At 38.8% G+C, this 17964-nt stretch overlaps 1 protein-coding gene across 2 annotated transcripts in view; it reads left to right on the top strand.

The window, feature by feature from the left end:
- Positions 1-17964, top strand: part of pip4k2aa (phosphatidylinositol-5-phosphate 4-kinase, type II, alpha a) — a 34064-nt gene that overhangs the window by 6442 nt on the left and 9658 nt on the right. For both annotated transcript variants that reach the window (XM_042510469.1, XM_042510468.1), the window contains exons 2-6: positions 10312-10409; positions 10528-10624; positions 12116-12268; positions 13039-13185; positions 13703-13741. In XM_042510469.1, coding sequence (XP_042366403.1) covers positions 10312-10409; positions 10528-10624; positions 12116-12268; positions 13039-13185; positions 13703-13741 — 534 coding nt within the window. The remainder of the gene's footprint in view (positions 1-10311; positions 10410-10527; positions 10625-12115; positions 12269-13038; positions 13186-13702; positions 13742-17964) is intronic.

The raw sequence follows: 17964 nt of genomic DNA, 5'->3' as shown, positions 1-17964 counted from the left end.
AAGCCCCCAACTGCCTTGTATATAGTGATTAGCAGAAACAATATTCTCCCTAGAACCTAGATTATCCATAACAGAAACAATATAACTGAAGCACTTGCGGTTCCTACTGGCCTTTTAAGGGAGTCAGTAGTCAATGTCTTTATAAACTAGAGACATAAAAACAGGTTTTCAAAAATTGCGAATTACTGCAACTTGAGAGGGCCTTCAGCATACAGGCATAAATATACACAGAAAACATTAGGTAGATGGATCCAATAGTATGTGAGATTAGGTGCAGACAGACAGATATAGACACACGTAGTCACACACACGATGAAACGCGTAATTCTCCTCAGGCTTATGCCTGGTGGCGAGTATAAAGAAATAGGCCTTGTCTCTCTAGAATCTATTTTTTGTTGCACTGAGTTCACAAATTATGATTTGGCTACATCAGAGTGTTTATGTAAATTAGTCTCTTTCCCCTTTTACTCTATATTGTGAAACTAGCCTTCTCCCTCGCTTAATATCAGTTTGAGAGGGATAGCCCTTCTCTTAAACTTGTACTGAATATGTGCTGACATGAACAGAACAGACACTAAGCACAAATATAGCTTACAGGATACACCAGCCAGTTGACCAATTTTATGTTAGTCGTGTCCTGTAACACACTTTATATTCTTTATGAAAACAGTGGATCTTGTGCATAAGTTAAAAAAAGTAAATCTTGACTCCTTAATACATTAATACTCATTCCATGTTTGGTTCTTTTTATTTTGGTTCTTAAAGAAAAAAAAGAGAGCTTGGTAAAACATCTACAGTGAATTAATGTTGCAAAACCACCACAAGACACTTTACAGAATGCAAGTCCAACCCCTTTGTGGTGTTAAGTTGTTGGACCAACACAGTCTATTGTGAGATTTATTGGAATGCATTTAGGCCCCAACAGTGTCACTGAAAATACTATTCTCAGTGTGACAAGCTAATTCTAAAAATGTTTCAAGGTGCATTATGTGTCAGGAGTTTTGTTTCTGCAGTAGAAAGTCAGTATCGAGCTTACAGTGTCACCCTCACATAATTTGTGAATCGTTAAAAAAGGGCGTAATCCTGAGCCCTGGCTAGTCTGTCAGTTCTTTTTGTAAGTCCTTGGTGTGTTATAGTGCATATCAGATCATGTTCCACCGTTGATGTTTGAGTAGATTTTTCACCAGCTGGAAAGCAGCTTTCTCACAGTTTAAGGCACCCACTGTGAAATCATGGTTTTGAGTCTAGTAGCTCATAACCTGCTGGTGCGTGTCACCTGCTCTTGTCCTTTTAATGCAAAAAAGATGGTTGTGTTGAGTTGATGTTTCACAATTTTTTAATTACCACAGGCAAAGAGACAGTGAAAGAGTTTGCAACAAATTTCTTGTTATTGTTATTGAGCGCAGCACCACTTTAGGTACCTTTTCTAGAAAAAGCAGGCCTTTTAACTAGTAGACAGTGAAAAGTGTAAATTAGCAGAATTTTGGAGTATTTTTTTATTTGCCCTGTTTTTACACAAATAGCTTTTGAATGTTTCCCATAAGACTTTGTGTAGTGTAGGCAAGTCTTATGAAAGTCTACATTTTCAAAATTTTCTTTCTTGTCTTTGGGCTTCCTTAGGCTTTACTTTGATTTTTCTCAGTGGTTCTCTTTACTTTCTGGTCATTAAACTCCCCCCACCCAACAGGTTAATTCACTATTTTTTACAGAGGAAATGATATGTGTATCTCCTGATTCGATACTATTACAGTTACATTACACTTACGCTTTAATTTGATATTTATTGTGATTTTTAAGGATTGCTCATCTGGCGAGAAGTAAACGTGGTCTCAATCAAACCTGGCGTCAGGGATTTATGCTGGCTGAATCTGAGTTGCTACAAGTTTAGTGCCGTACCTGTCTCAGAATTATGCTAGTCGAATCAGATCTGGCAGTTCAATACAAATATTAGACAATTTGTGTTGTTTTTCCATACAAAGTTTGAAAGTCTGAACAGTGGGACGTTCAGTATGACAGTAGCATCCACCTCATATAGTAAACAAGCTAACTGTGCTTATGATGGGTCATTAATTTGCAACAGCATTTTGTGTCGACAATATATATCAAACAAAATCCAGAGCATGTATCATGTTAACCTCCTGTAAGCTGTAAATTTACCTTTACTTTACTGCACGGTCTCTCTCTTTTCATGAAAAAAAAATTGAGATACTTCAGAGAATAAGCTATTTTCACACCCCTACTATTTTTTTGGTAGCCCCTTTTTGTGTCAACCTGTCTATCTGGCTCACTTTCATTCCCTGTCCCCCTGTGTCTCCCCTTTCTTTGCTGTTTTGCCTCTCTGAGTCAGAGTAGTTGTGTCTAGTTCTGTGGATTGCATAAGAAGGGGATTCTATAAATATCTGTAGGAGGGACCTACAGCTAATATGTGTGATGATTATGGGTGAGGAAAACAGAAAAGCTGGAGCCTCACATCCTGGCACCCTGAGGCAGTGACAGATAGAGGAACTCATGGGAAGCGTCTTGTGGTGTTGTTCCAGTGTGTGTCTTCAAAAACCTTAAAACAAACATGTTTTTTTTTTCAACTCATGCAACTATTGCAAACATGTATGTACATTCCTATAGTCGTCCTGTGTGTTCAGTGTGTGTGTGTGTGTCCTGTGCCACAGTTACCATGCCATGGGCCAGTGGCACACTCCTTGCCCAAACGCAATGCGACATGTTGCTGAGCAGCTTGATTCGCTTAACAGGACAGGCCGTATACCATAAGCCTGTTTGTTGCTCAGTCAGTCTAAACCACTATATCCTTTAATAGTTGGCCTTTTATTGCACTGACCTCACAACAGACTTACTGAGTATCTGCATGTATGTGCACCTGACAACAGTAATTTCTGTGTTACCTGTTTCCACCATAGTCATTTGTCATTTTGTGTTTCAACACAGACAGGAGCATGTCTGTTGTAAGAATGCCCCCAAAGGACATGCTGACATGGAGTAATAATTGTCTTTTTATCATACACTGCAGAAGCTTGCTATACCTGCAGTAGTCTAATGTCTAAGACATGGAAACTCACAATTCCTTTTTTCAGCACTTCAGTGTGTGATTGAGTGACTGACACTGACTAAAATAGACTTGAATGAGCTTTTGGTGTCTGATGTGAAAGCAGACATGTCACACTTCAAGGAATGACAACCTTAAGCTTGTAAGTACACCACTGATGTCTTACTCAGGTAGTTGGTTTCATTTGTCCCAGGCCCTGTTTCTTTGTATTGCGCACACACACACACACAGAGAGAGAGAGAGAGAGAGAGAGAGATGCAGCAGTCCTTTTACCTTAACACTGCTCCACTTTTTTCATCATTGTGTCCTCATTATGGCTGACCTCTCTATGCTGTGGTTGTGAGCAGAGGGAGGAATGGGAGGAGTGAGGGCTACCCCTGACACTGAAGTTGTCAAAGCTGCTCCAAAGAATTGGGTCACATCGCTACTACATTACTTTTTACGGGCAAGCCAATGAATCCGTGATACACACACCCAGATACCATAGTTACACTGTATTTAACTTATTGTATTGTATAGTGTGTTTTTAAATTGAACTGTAGCTTTCTTTTTTTAAAAACATTTTTTTAGTATCTTTCTTTGATTCTTGTTTGTGTTTATCTCTATGGTGTTTTTCACCACTCAAAGCTTGCACATAATGAATTCCTATGTACCTGTACGGCCTGTCTGTGCATATACATATGGTAAAATAAACTTCTTGACTTCTTAGGGCTTTCCACTGAAAGGGGCTTATTTTGGATCCTAGTAAGATGTATTCTTCTTCATGTGCATATTGTTAAAATTTATGAATGGTTCTGGGATTCTTAACCGGTCAGGTGATGATGTAATGGCCTTTTTAGTGGTCAGTGAAAGGTCAAGTCAGCACTAAATACAATCGACAACAACTGACCTTTGATGCTTACTGTTAAAGGGCAAATCTCCATTTAGCTGGGTGTATTCTCTATGTGATTATATCAGTGGTTTATGGAGATGATCATCTGCTAAACAAGTATACTACTTCAAAAGTTTAATAGAGCTCTGTGGTGTGTTTGCTGCCCAAAAAGTGCAAGACAGATAATGCTTGAGAGAGTGTGTGTTACATCAGAAAACATTTAGATGTGTATGCTGATGGGTTTGGCAGCTGTTGCTTTATAAAAATTATGACAAGAAAACAGAATCAGTCACAAATCAATGCTGTGCTGCATTGATTTGTGACTGCTTTCACTAGATTATGAAATCCCACTGCCACCACTTCATATTGGTTAATTACATGATCAGTCAGTCTTGATTACACTTTAATTAGAGCCATTTAGACGGTAATGTCTACTAAATTGGCATAGAGGAAATGCATGCTAACACTTTGTTCTGAGCATACGTCCCATTTCCACCACATAATTGACAGCTTCTCACGAGGACATTTAGCATACTGTAAGATGACTCAAATAGAAAATAAATCATCCCCTGTGTCTCACTTGATACAAGTTTACCAAGCTCTTGTTTATCTTTACAGTTATGATTTGTTTTTTTACTGACACGTTTGTCTTAAAAAGTCGGTAACACTTCTGAGGTAATAAATCTCCCACACTGTCTGTTGTATGTCTTTACTTAAACCACTGATGTTATTTTAAAATTGGCACCGATCCAGGTTTGTTTGCTTCCCTGACTCCAGCTACCTTAAAGGCAAAATTGCAAGCACAGAGGGAAACCTTGGCCTGAGCTGTATACATTTTAGAAATTACTTTACTCAACCCTGTAGATTGGATTGCGGTGACACTCATCCAATGGAAAATAAACCCACAAGCTCGAGACAAGTCAATGAGGGTAGAAAAACTTAACTTGAATACTACTTTTTTGTGAAGACCCAAATTAGATAATAAGATATGGAAGGGAATAGATCGAGAACAGGGTTGCTGCATTACATTTATCATCTCTAAGAAGCTGTCATTTCAGCATCAGCTAAACCGTCAATTGATTTGTGACTGATTCTGTTCTCTTGTCTTTTGTGGCTGCATTGTGGCTTTGTAGAATTACTTAGATTGTACAATGAGAAATTAAAGTAGATGTGTTGTGCAGTTAGTAAATAGGGATACTAATCCTCTAGATCAGATAGGGACCAATTGTTTTAGTTGCCACGTATTGGTGAACTGAAATAAGTGAACCATAGACCTCAAAATATAGACAGTAGCAACAAGTTTTACAGAGTGACGATATGAGTGGGCCATGGAAACATCAAGGTTAATTTTGGTCACTTTTTCATAAATGCTTTTAACTAAATTTGCATAAGTATGTATAAGTAAAGACTGTCTGACAGAGTCTGTAGATATTAAAGTATGCTGGAATTCATCTCTGACCTTTACTAACAAAGGAGGAACTTGACAGAATTGCCACATCATTATGATGACTTTTTGCACTAGTGACACATTCTAGTTCTAGCTTGCAAGTCAGTTATTGAGTTATGAATGTCACAGCTTTCCTGTTCATTGTCAAATGTCTCCCCCCATCCTCGTGGCATGCCTTATTAGTATGGCTGCTTTACTTTCAAGGACATTTCTCTCTATATTTTCATTATCCTGCTTGCAACTAAGAAATGACCCAATTTTTTAAACTAAGTAAAAGGTGTTTCATTCTCACCGCTTTCAACACTTTTATCTGCTATGACTGAGTCATCCATCTGTCATTGTTGAGAGAGATAAGGCTATGCCATGCTGCTGACTGAGCATACTCTCTTCACTAGCTTCCTGTCCAATGGAGCAACAGCACACACTTGCTTCACTCTAGGCCGGAAAACCAGTCTTCATCACCATGGAGACAAACAGGAAGTGTTGGTGTGAAATTTGTCTGCAAGTTTGATAGCTGCAGGAAGATAGGCGGATATAGTGGAGGTATCTGATTTAACAAAACATAAGACCTACACTTTGCTCAAGACAGAAATCATGAGTTTAGCAGATGAAATAGGGTTACTTCACGTATTACTTAATGTAGATTAGGTGATCCAATTGTAGTCAGGTCATTGTATTGGTTTAGTCATACCTTCATGCATGCACCTGCAAAAAACAGTACATTATAGTAACTGTCAAAAGCATGAATTGTGAAAATAGCTTACTTTCTGACTTAGACTCTCACTCATGCAGTGTTTGCAGTTTTTAGTGTAGCATGGATTAAAATTCAGGAAGAGGAACATTTGCCACTAAAACAGTAACAGTACAAAATGGGTGCACTGGCAGCCTAGAGTTTTGATGCACATTGTTTTCGGGGCCAACTTCTTTTTATCTAACATATTTTCACCCCATTTCTGTTTGTGCATGCATGTGTACATTCGTGTCTTTGCATTCGTCTACGTGTGCTTCTTGATAAGATCAGGCATTGTCTCTGCTCTTGTGTGAAACACAGCTTTGTTGATTAGGCGACATCTCCCCACTGAGTACCCAGGATGCATCTGTGCTGTATCATCACTTGGTGCTTGTCACACCAGGGCACTGAAACATACTCGGATATGGCATCTGTGGACTTGGATCCTCTGCTTGCTCTGTCTCTCTGTGGCTTTCCTCTCCATTTCTATTTTTCTCATGCTTTCTGCTCTGTTAAGATATATGCTGTCTTCTTTTCTTTGCAGATATATTTAATCCCTCTCCTAAAAAGTCTCTGCTACTAATAATTTATCTCTGCTAACAATGCAGACTAATTTTATGTTCTTATGCTCTTTACCATTTCTGTTTATTTGCTCAAAAAGCTTGCAATAATCCCAGAGGGTATTTTAAGCGCAGAGATATTCAGTTTGAATTGTTGACTGTGAAGGTGCTGTACATTAAGTTGGCTAAACAATCTTCTTCTTGAAATACTACTGTGCTCATTTTCTGCATGTTTGCTGAGCTGGTTAAATAGTGGAAAAGCTGGAATAGTGTGCAAAGGTAGACCGTTGTACATCACCGCACAAGCTTTTGCAGACTTCAGCATTAAGATTTGTTTTACATTTGACCAGTTAAGTCAGTGGATTGTTTTATTTTTTGCACACATTGTATTCCTCTGTGAGTCCTCATAGCAAACAAATTAAGACAATTCTGTTAGTGTAAGCGTTATGTCTTACAGCTTTTGCAGTTGGTTAGTCTAGTATATTTTAAGTTTGTCTTAACGAAAATTTTTAGCCAACTACTTTTGCCAACATACTGGCTAGTTGCTGCCAGCTCCTTTCTTGGACATGGAGTGTGTTAAAATGTTTGTGCTTTTAAAAGTGAGCCAATTTAATCTACTTTATTTGGCTGCCAACAAATATTACCTACAGTACAGGATTTGTATTTTTATCAGCAAGGACACTATCACATACACAATTATGTTAAAAAAAATTCAAGTTATGGGTTTTCAAAGTTATTTCTGTATTTATTTGTTCTATTTATGCTGCCATCTCCACTGCTGTCAACATCATTATTGCTTTCTCATCTATATGGTCACAAAAATGACATTAATCATAAGAATAGGCCAGTGGCAAATAACACTTCGATTAAGTAATAGAGAGAGTTATAATCGGCTAAATGCCAAATATGGGCCCAAAAATGGCCAGGCCGATAGTCTGTCGACCCCTAGCGTTAATCATACATTTTAAAGCCTTAACCATGCGCTGGATTGATATATGTCCAAAACAAAGTCTTGAGCATTAACATCAACAACATTTTCAGGCACACTGTCTTGAAAAGTACACTTCTTAATGGCCACCTGAAGCATGCCAAATGCTTTCCTGGGTCAGTCAATCATGCTGAGGCCATTCTCTGCACCATCTGCTGTAATGCCCCTGCAGCATTACAGGGCCATAGCAAATCCGCAATGGTAAAAAATGTTGGCTGCCTCCTCTAATGCAGCTGCTGGAATTGTGATATGACGCCACATCTTGTCTGTCTGCACAATCTTAGCCGTAAGCAATGTAAAGCTTGCAGTACACTTGGGACTGTACTGTGGAGGAACACATACCCACAGGTTTCGTGATTAATGTTCTGGTCAATCACGTTTTGAGTGTTCGAGCTTATTCAGTGAACCCAGATGACAAGTGTGCTTGGTGGAATGACAGGTTATTAATAGATTCAAGCAACCTGCCAGCACTCCCACCTGCAGCCAACAAGGAATACACAAGCATGTGCACACACACACACACACACATGCACACACATCATATTTGTATCAAGCTGTGCCTGAGTCATAACAAATGTCAGGTCTATGTATTACAGCCATGCCATGCATGACTAATTCCAAATGAAAACCCCTGCAATGTACCTTATGTGTTAGACACCCTGCTGTTTTTTCAGCGTGGTTTGTTGAAGTGCTCTGTAATTTTGTATTTTGTTTGATGGCCACCATAACCATAAGTGTGAAATCAATTACACTCATGTAAGTCATCCAAGATAGGGTTAATAGGCTAACTCATCTAATCAACATTTCTAGTAAATGTATTTCTATACATAAGACTCAAATATGACATATGATATTCTAAGAACATAACCACTCTTAAAACTCAGTGAATTTCAGTATTTCAGACACCGCCTTAATTTACCTCATTTGTTTGTGACACATTATTTATCTGAAAAGAGAGTAAGATGTGAGCATTTAAAAAATAAATTCTCTATGCCTTACTTCAGAACTGGTTTTAAAAATGTATTTCAACATGCACATGGAGAGAAACATTATCAAACATAGAAAGGAAAGTGATTATCTGCCCTTGAATCGTGAACACACTCAAAATAGAAGATTAGAAAATAGCAGTGCATCACAGACTGCAGGATATTAAGATTATCTCTCCTGCAGGAGCTACACATCCCATCCTGTCACTCATACATACATGTCCTCTCTCTCTCTCTCTCTCTCGTAGTCCTCTCTGACCTGCGAGTCCTCATCTTGTCATCTTGTTTTTTATCTGTACGTTTAAAGCACCTTGAAGCTTCAGCAGTTCTGCCAACGTTTCCATCAGTCTTTCCCCTTCAGCTGTCCTTCAATCCCAAAGGCTTCATGATGCTGAAAATCTAATCCGTAAACTACTCACGTCACTTTGTGCCGAAGATCGGTATTGATTGATGACCCGGCTGGCCATATCTCTTGGCCCAAATTGGGAGTTATCCCTTATAACATGTCAGCAGGCGACTTTGATTGGGGAAATTACCTACATCATTTTGCCTTTTATGTTTGCTTTTTTTGTTTAATTCCGCAACACACCACATTTTACTAAATTATCTGAGATTGAAAACAAGGATTAATGATATTAATCATGTGAGTAGTTTTTGTGCAGCAAGATGGTAAAGTTGAACAAACACTGACTGGTGTGTAAGCCAACTGTTTTATCATTTTGTCGATACCAGAACCAAATACATATATGCAAGGTCTTCCTGCCTTTTGGGGTGACTAGGCAGGACAGTATGATTGGTTCAAAAAAGGCAATGAGTCTGTGTTACTTTATTGCAAACAAATCAGTGCATTTTCTTGTTATAGAGAGCAGTGTGAGTTTTGGAGTTCCAGACATTTCCTTGTGTTGCCCTTTCACATATGAAATTGTCGTGTCAGACTCATTCTCACCTACTGGAAATACTCTACTTGGTTTAGGAAACCTCGTGCAGGAGGCAGGCCATGATACTAAGAAAACACTGTGGTCGTAATTCAGCATTTTTTTATTTTCACTAGATATAAAAGGGGCTTGCTAGTATTATTCTCAATTTTTATCATTTTGGTGCTGGTGTTTTCTCTTTGTTGCTGGCTAAAACCTCTTTAGGGGTGCAAAGAATTCCTCTGTGCAAGACAGCCCCTGAATGTGTTCACATGTGTGCCTACTCCTACAGTGGATGTCTTTTCAGAGGCAAAATCTAGTCATGTGAGCATCCATGTGAAGTTAAATGACCACTGATCTATCCATTACTCTGTTGAACAATGCTCTTGATGGGTTCGGATGATATTTACAATGTGAAAAGATTACATGAGTTTGAAAGAACTGTTTTTTAAGATAAATAAACTATAAAGGACACTGTAATGGTTGCTTTGCCGCTGTATTTATAGAAAATATTTTCAGTGTTGATCCCAGTGATCACCACCTTATGTTTATTAGTCCTATTGATGATCTTTGTCTAGGTTTTGTCTTTATTCCCCAAGTGTGGCACTCCTCTTTCCACCCTCAGTATACCAGGGCTTTCCTAACTTCAAATATTTCTAATGTGACATGATTACAGTGACATGTTTAAGATGGCTTTGTGTTATAAGAAACATCACTGATCTCGCCTTCTATCTTGTGTTTATTTTTCTCTGCCCAGATAAACGAATTAAGCCATGTTCAGATTCCCATCATGCTCATGCCAGATGACTTCAAGGCCTATTCTAAGATCAAAGTGGACAACCACCTCTTCAACAAGTAAGGTCTTTTTAAGTATACCATATAATCATTGTAGATAACAAGAATAAAATAATGTATTTTCATATCTCGTAAATTTTATCACTTGTATTTTCTGATTATTTTTTCCTTTACACAGGGAGAACATGCCCAGCCATTTCAAGTTCAAGGAGTACTGCCCTCTGGTGTTTCGAAACCTCAGAGAGAGGTTTGGCATTGATGATCAGGACTTCTTGGTATGAAAAGCCTAATAACATTACCTCTGCAAATAAACAGTCTCTTTTATTGTATTTGTAGTTCTACATATGTGTGAACTGCCAGCTCCTAAAGACAGCCTAATGATTTTACAGTTATCCTGATAAGTATCTGAACCTTAGGTATCGATTAAATGTAACCCTCTGGCGCTACAAGATCACTAAAACACTTGATTTTTTAAAAAAAAAAAATGATCATAGTCTTAGCTTGCAAATTGTGTTTTTTCCTTTCCTTCTTTTGTTTCAGCCCTGACTTCCTTTATTTTCCACTCTTCCCTTGTAAATCCACATTCCCAGTGCAGGCAATGAGTTGGCAGTATTTGGAGGTCGTTGTGTCCCAGCTCAGTGCAGCTGTCCTTCTCACATGTTTACATTAGGGTTCGGCTGGCTGCAGTGAGTGGGCAGTTGGGGGTGTTAAGACACTGGCCTGTGTAAAGGAATGTCATGACATTCTCAACATTAAAACTACTTTCCTACATGAGGCACTAGTTGCATTGTGGTCAAAAGGTTTATTGCTTGTTTTCTTTTTAGCTCTCGTTCTAAAAGCCTGGTGGAATTATTTCTAATCGGTAATATTCTTTGTTACAGCCAAGGATATCACCAGCTGCAGGCTCTTTTGATTGCATGCACAATAACCATTAGTTTTAATGAGCAATGCTAGCAGTATTTAATTAAGTTTCTGTAGGGAAACTGAAGTGCAAACAGATTAACCTTTTCCTTCACATTGTGATAAATGCCTGGTGGAGAAAATAACCAGCTGAAACAAAAAGTGCTCTTATTTTGAAAGCTTTTCATCTATGCCAGCCTCAGGCAAAGGGCCTCTTAACATGTTCAGCCTGTGACACAGACCTCTTTAGTGTTGCACCAGGACCTGGACTATAAGTAGGCCTCTAAGTGTCTGTGGTTTTTAGGACCCTCCAGAAAGCATACTGCAACCAATTTTAGGGTCTCGACCAAAGAAAGAAATACTGCCCAATAGTTGTTTTAGGTTGCACCTTGAAGGCTACTGCTCACTTTGCAATACCAGCAATCAATGCCATGATGTGAAGAGGGGAGAGTGAACTGAAGGCAGAGGACATGAGAAATTCTTGAAGAATGAGGCATTGAGCCAGGGGTGTTGGATCATGTTACTTTTGAGCTCCAAAGTCTGTGCAGCAGCTGTTTGTGTCTGTGTCTAGGTTTGGATACAGAGCAGGCGTAGGGGTCAGAAGCCCACATGTTTAGACTGGTGAGTGGGAGGTGGTCGGACAATAAGATGGTGGAGGCAGGACATGCTGTATGAGGGATCCATTCAATTTGCGTTAGAAGCTGTTTCAATCACCTTCAAAAGTTTTGTTTCGCCAGCAGCTATATGTCAATATGGATTCTGACTGTTAAATCATTTCAAAAAATTGCAGCTAATCAAATCTCAGTGTGTATATCCTGATAAACATTATTATTTTTCCTCTCTATCTTCGCTCTGTGTGTTTTCAGAACTCTCTGACACGCAGTGCTCCCTTGAACAGTGAGGCCCAGGGACGGAGCGGGGCTCGCTTCCATACCTCTTATGACAAACGCTACGTCATCAAGACCATCAGCAGTGAGGATGTGGCAGAGATGCATAACATTCTAAAGAAATATCATCAGGTGATAATGGTTTATCTTACACTTATGAATGTGAAGGCAAGCATTCATTTATCCTTTCTTTTGTAAACTTAAGAATTTTACTCTACTAAAGTAACTTTAGACACTGTGCCCCTAAACAGTCCCAATAATCTCACACCAACATTGAAACAGCTCCACTCTGTTTTTCAAACTATTGATAAACATTGGGTTAAGTTTGCTGTGTGATGCTTACAGTTATTCTTGTCAGTGTGTGTGACTGTGTACCATGCGCAGTCTCATGATAAACAAAGAGAAAAAGGGGCAAGGAGGGACTGAGCGGATCAATACCCTGCATGCAGCTCCACAAAGAAATGAAATTTTGACGTTAAATTTGCAGTAAAGTTGCAGTGATTGGACAGAATTGCACGGTTGTGCTGAATTCAAAGGGATTATTGTTGAGATTGCAACATGGCAAAGTCCCAGAGGGACTAAAATACACATACATAATTTTATATTCATCAGTGCCTATTTTGTCTATTTGCATTACAAAGTGATACAAGGTTCACTGTACACACAATACAAGGACCAGATTTTACGTGCCAGGTTACAAATTCAGACACTTTCCTAGGTCAGCTGTTGCAGAATGTTAAGCCCTTTTTGTCTATCACCTTACAGTCAATCACAGAATGACTATAAAGGGATTTTGCTGTTCTTTGTACATTTCTTTCTCATTTTCTCTTATCCAGGTTGTAAGTTTATATTGTGACTATAGAAGAGCCATTAATTCATATTTTTTGCTCTCTTTTTCTTAGTTCATTGTGGAGTGCCATGGCAACACACTGCTGCCTCAGTTTCTGGGGATTTACCGGCTCACCGTGGATGGAGATGAGACCTACATGATTGTGACACGCAATGTCTTCTCTCACCGCCTTTCTGTCTACAAAAAATATGATCTCAAGGTAAGGGGGGAAATGGATTAAGAAAAAAAAAGAAACAAGGAAATGAAAAGTGCTCGTAAATGGCATGAATATTATAAGAAATGTTGTAAATCTATTCTATAGTTGCTCTAAATGTATCCCTTGTTGCCACTCAGTTTTCAAGGTCCTCTTTTCGCTGATCATATGAACTTTTGGTGCAAGAAAACACAAATATTTATTTCACTGTTTGTGTTTTTCCCCATCATAGGCCTGCTTATAGTTCAGATATTTTGTAAAAGCTCAAGCCTTTAAACACTTTTTTGTAAATGTACCCCAAGTTGGTCCCAGAACAGAGTCAAACCGATTTAATCCATTTTAAGCCTTTTCGCCTCGCATGCCTAATAGGGTGAGCTTCTGTGTTCAGACATGCACAAGGGGTTATGATTATGTGCAGGAATGAGTATAAGTAGGGTGGTGAGGAAAAGGCTAGTGCAACACTTTCCAGTGCTTCTAGTAACAATCGGGTTAAGGAGAGTAATTTCCTCTCTTTTGTTTCTAGGGTTCCACTGTGGCAAGAGAGGCCAGCGACAAGGAGAAGGTACAGTCACCTGTCATGAGCCAGGATCCACTGTTACACATATTATCACAACTTTCAGCTTAAGAAGAGGCAGGATCTCTTAAACTTTACTGTATACCTTTATAGTAGTGATAGTAGTGATAATATAAACTCTCAAGTGCAAAATTTTGAACGCAGTGTAAACAAATGCATCAAACTAGCACAGCAACAGTTAGAAACGTGAAAAAAAAGAAAACAAGCCATACCACCAGCGTGTTTTCAAACACCTAGAAACATTTTTCACTCAGAACTGATGCGCTTTATGTGTATCCACACCGACATTAAGTTGTTGCATGTCAATATGCAAACTACTTTTTTAAGCTCCAAGTGTTTTTTCTTCTTTTTGTGCACCTAGTGAAGCAGTCTCCCACTTTCTATATTTTGTGGAGGAAATAAAACAGATTAACCTGTTAACATCAGCAATAAATATTTTCTTCTTTAATTTTCACACATCTTACTTGATAATCTTTTTGTCTATTGAACAGATCACTGTCCTTTCAGCACACCAGGTGGTGCAATGCTGAAAGAACAGCTGGTTCTGATGACAGTGGAGGTTTGAGTTGGTGTGGATTGAACAGATGGAAACTTCCATAGCACTGGCGCATCTCTGATGTCTCAATTTTGTTGTAATTTCCTTTTATGGAACAAAAGCGGTTAAAAAGTATCCAAAAACTCTGGACCAAGTTTTTTTTTTTTTTTTTTTTTTTTTTTTTTTTTTTTATTAACAAATACACTAAATGTGAATTGTCTTATCTTTCAAGTACTTTAAACAGTGATGACATGTACTAAAAATGAACATGACAACAAATCAAATGCTCTGATTAAACTCCATGTTCATTAACAGCCATGTGGACAGTTAGAGAATGAGAGAGAGAACAAACTGTTTGCAGTGGTTTCAATAACCGACACAGCTTCAAACAATTCCAGGCTTACTGTCATCACCCAAATGGCCCAAATAACACATTTTTTGTGTCTGTTTTTGTTCCCTTTTGGGTGGGGATGACAGAAGCAATTATCCATCTCCTTCAGTTAGCACCTACTTCATCACCCCATTCCCTTTCTAGCCCCTGCACGCTATTTGTGTCTCTTTAATTTGCTCCATCCCCCTAACCTTGCTTCTGCTGTTCCATCAGTTCCCCTGCCTGCTGTCTGTGTATGAAAGATTGACAGGTGTAATTCATAGAAGGTGTCTGTGTGTGTCTGGTTTTATGGTTTAATTCAGTCTGATGTCTCATTATTTTGAGTAGCCTTGCATACAATGTGTTTTCTATGTAGCTATGTATCTGATTTGGCTGCGTGTGTGTGTATGAGCAGTACATATGAGCTTTTGTGTGATGATAGTGATGTAAATGTCGCTGATTGTGTGAGACTGGCTGTTTTAAGTTTTTTGCTCTTGGCTGCTTGGACAGTCACCTGTCAAAAATGAATTGTGTCACTGGCATTGTGAAGGACCTGGTGGTTCACTGTGCTTCCTGTTAAACCAATTAGAATTTCACCAGATATAAACAATATACATTTTTTTATAGATAAAAGACTCTGACCTTGTGAGTGATGAGGTGGCTGATGACGTCCTTGATCACTGTGACTTTGGACCACTGTTCATTTGACCTGTCAGCTCAGCAGTATTGAAGGGGATGGTTGTCCAAAGTGTTTTGTCTTCATTGCATGTCTCCACATGTCACTCTGCAAAGGTTTGTCTGACCACGAAAAAGGTTTTGTAGGAGAGTGTGTTTTGACCCAGAGGGGTTTGAACTTTCCACCGGGTTTACCGTGCAGTGAGGCATGGATGACTTCAGGGAATCCCTCAACTAAATATAGCCTACTGTAAATGGAAGAAGAAACAAAACATTATTGGGGTTAAAACCGATGAATGGAAAAACAAAGCAGCTGAGGATTTAACACACACGTGAGGCTCCTGTGTGACCTTTTTGTCTTTGGCTCAGCTGTATGTGAAACACTAATTACAGTCGAGAAACAGAAGCAACATTTTTGCAGAATTAACATGAATGAAATGGGTGTTTTCTGTTTTGCAAAACTGACTACCACTGACTTTTTAACTTTAGTTGCTGCTGCTAGTCTGTGGGGAGTTCTGTAGTTGTGTTACTTTCAGTGAAATGCAGCTAATACAGTAAGTATTGCACAGTACTTGCCACCATAATTAAAGCTTGCACTGTTTTTTTAGTCACGTGCAGAATGTAAAACACAGTAACACTCCTTTTCCATCATATTAGCTCTGGTTCTTAAACCAGTTTTATTTAGGATTCTTGTAACCTGTGAGCTGTCTCGCAAATCAGCCCGCTTTTCCAAGCAGAACCTGGTTTGGATGTTTTGGTCCCCAGATTTTGCTGTAGAGTGAGTGCTCTTGACTTTCAAGCTACTCTTTGGTCTGGAATTCGCAGCAGCTCAGAGGAAGAGAGACACTGCACCATAGGGCTCTGAGATAACATTATCTTCTCTCTTCGCCTAAGAAGTGGTGAATTTATAGGTCACAGCAACTAAATATGATACAGTCTCTGGCTTTTCTTTCTAGTGTTTAGTGTCTTTAAGTAATTATTAATGAGACCACTGTACACTCTTTTTTTCTCACTTGACTTCTCTATCCTCTCTTTCCAACATGTACAATAGGACATGCCCGCTGATGGTGTTACCATTCACACGTCAGGTCAAGAGAAAACTGCTATTGTTTGGTTCCAGCTGGGAACCAACTTCTTGTGTTCCTAACTATTTCATTACTATTTCATCCAATTAAAGCCCCAATATCAAAGACAAGAATCTGACAAGTCATTCAGTGTTTTCTACATGAAACACCTTTGAACATACACACAGTTACTGACATGCTTAAATTAACACTTAGCTCTAACAAGTGCTCAGCTATGAACAAATGTTTTCCTTTCCCTCAAAACATTTTTCTCTAGTTAAAGTCCAATATGAGAACACTACACTAACACTAGCTCAGACTAGTGTGAAGACTCACACACACTGCAGTTGGTCAGTGAAAAGAAGAGGGTGCATCTTGCCAATTGAAAGAAAAATTCAGTTTTCAGAAGGGGTGTGTGTATGTGTGTGTGTATGTGTGTAAAATAATAGCATCACACACACAAACAACAAGCACAGCAGGGTTCTCTCCTGACTGCATGACCGTCTCCCTTTCATGCATGCATCTGCATGGTATATAATGTTTTTCTGCATCTTTTTTGAAGTTACATTATTTCTAACACATTCCGATGTGTATGAACACCAGCTTCATTCTGTTGCACATTGTGGACATGTTCTGTTCTACCCACATATGACATGTATTTTTTCTTTTCATAAATACATTTTAAGATTTTTAGTAGCTGCTGTCTCAGGTTTGGATTACCAAACAGCAGCAATTGGCTTTCTGACATTTGACATTTTGACATTTATGTCCAGCATTTTACCAAGCAAAAGAGAAGTGAGTTTTTGTGTTCATTTGTTTTTCTCTCAAATTATCTTAACTACAGCCTGAACTAGATAAATTTGGTCTTATTCAGGCTCATCTAATCATACTAGATACTTTTTTGTGGTTAACCACAAAAAACCTGTCCATGACCCACTTATGAATCGGACACATAAATTTAGCAAACACTTGTGTAGGTCATTCGTGTGATCGCATTATTTGTTATGTGACCTGGAAAATCTAGAGGTTTTGTTTATATGTTAATAGGCAGCACCTGGTCCTTGGTTTGTGGAGTACAGCCTGTCCCCACGCGGTCTCTGCTCGGTAGCTGTTTGCTACAGTTGTTTGTTGTTTTTGTTTACTCTCCTCTCTCTCCTCACACCAGCACCGGCTGGTATCTCCTGTGGGGGCACATGGCTTTAATGTGTCGGTATGACTGAGTGTGAACTGCCTTGATATTTTATTGTAGCCTCTTATCCAGTTTATAGTAAGCCTTTAGAAATAGTACCACATCTGAATAGATGTTTGGCAGAATATAAGTTTATAGAATGCAAATTAGTTCACAGTTGTTTCCTTGCTCTTCGCAGTTCCAGCTCCTCTGCCTCCATAGAGTAGCGCTGCAGGCTGCTTTCTTTCCTCTATGAGGCATTTATGCCAGGAAACAGTCATAATACTATTAAAGGCAAACCAAAGTCATGCAGTCATTAAATATAAACAAAATCATATTGATTAATGAAACTAAGAGCGTGGAAGTATAACTATAAAAATGACTGCGTCACTGGATAAA

The sequence above is a fragment of the Plectropomus leopardus genome, chromosome 21, assembly GCF_008729295.1.
Source record: "Plectropomus leopardus isolate mb chromosome 21, YSFRI_Pleo_2.0, whole genome shotgun sequence".
Lineage (NCBI taxonomy): Eukaryota > Metazoa > Chordata > Actinopteri > Perciformes > Serranidae > Plectropomus > Plectropomus leopardus.
The sequence above is the reverse complement of the archived record's forward strand: the minus strand, read 5'-3'. Positions and strand labels throughout refer to the sequence as shown.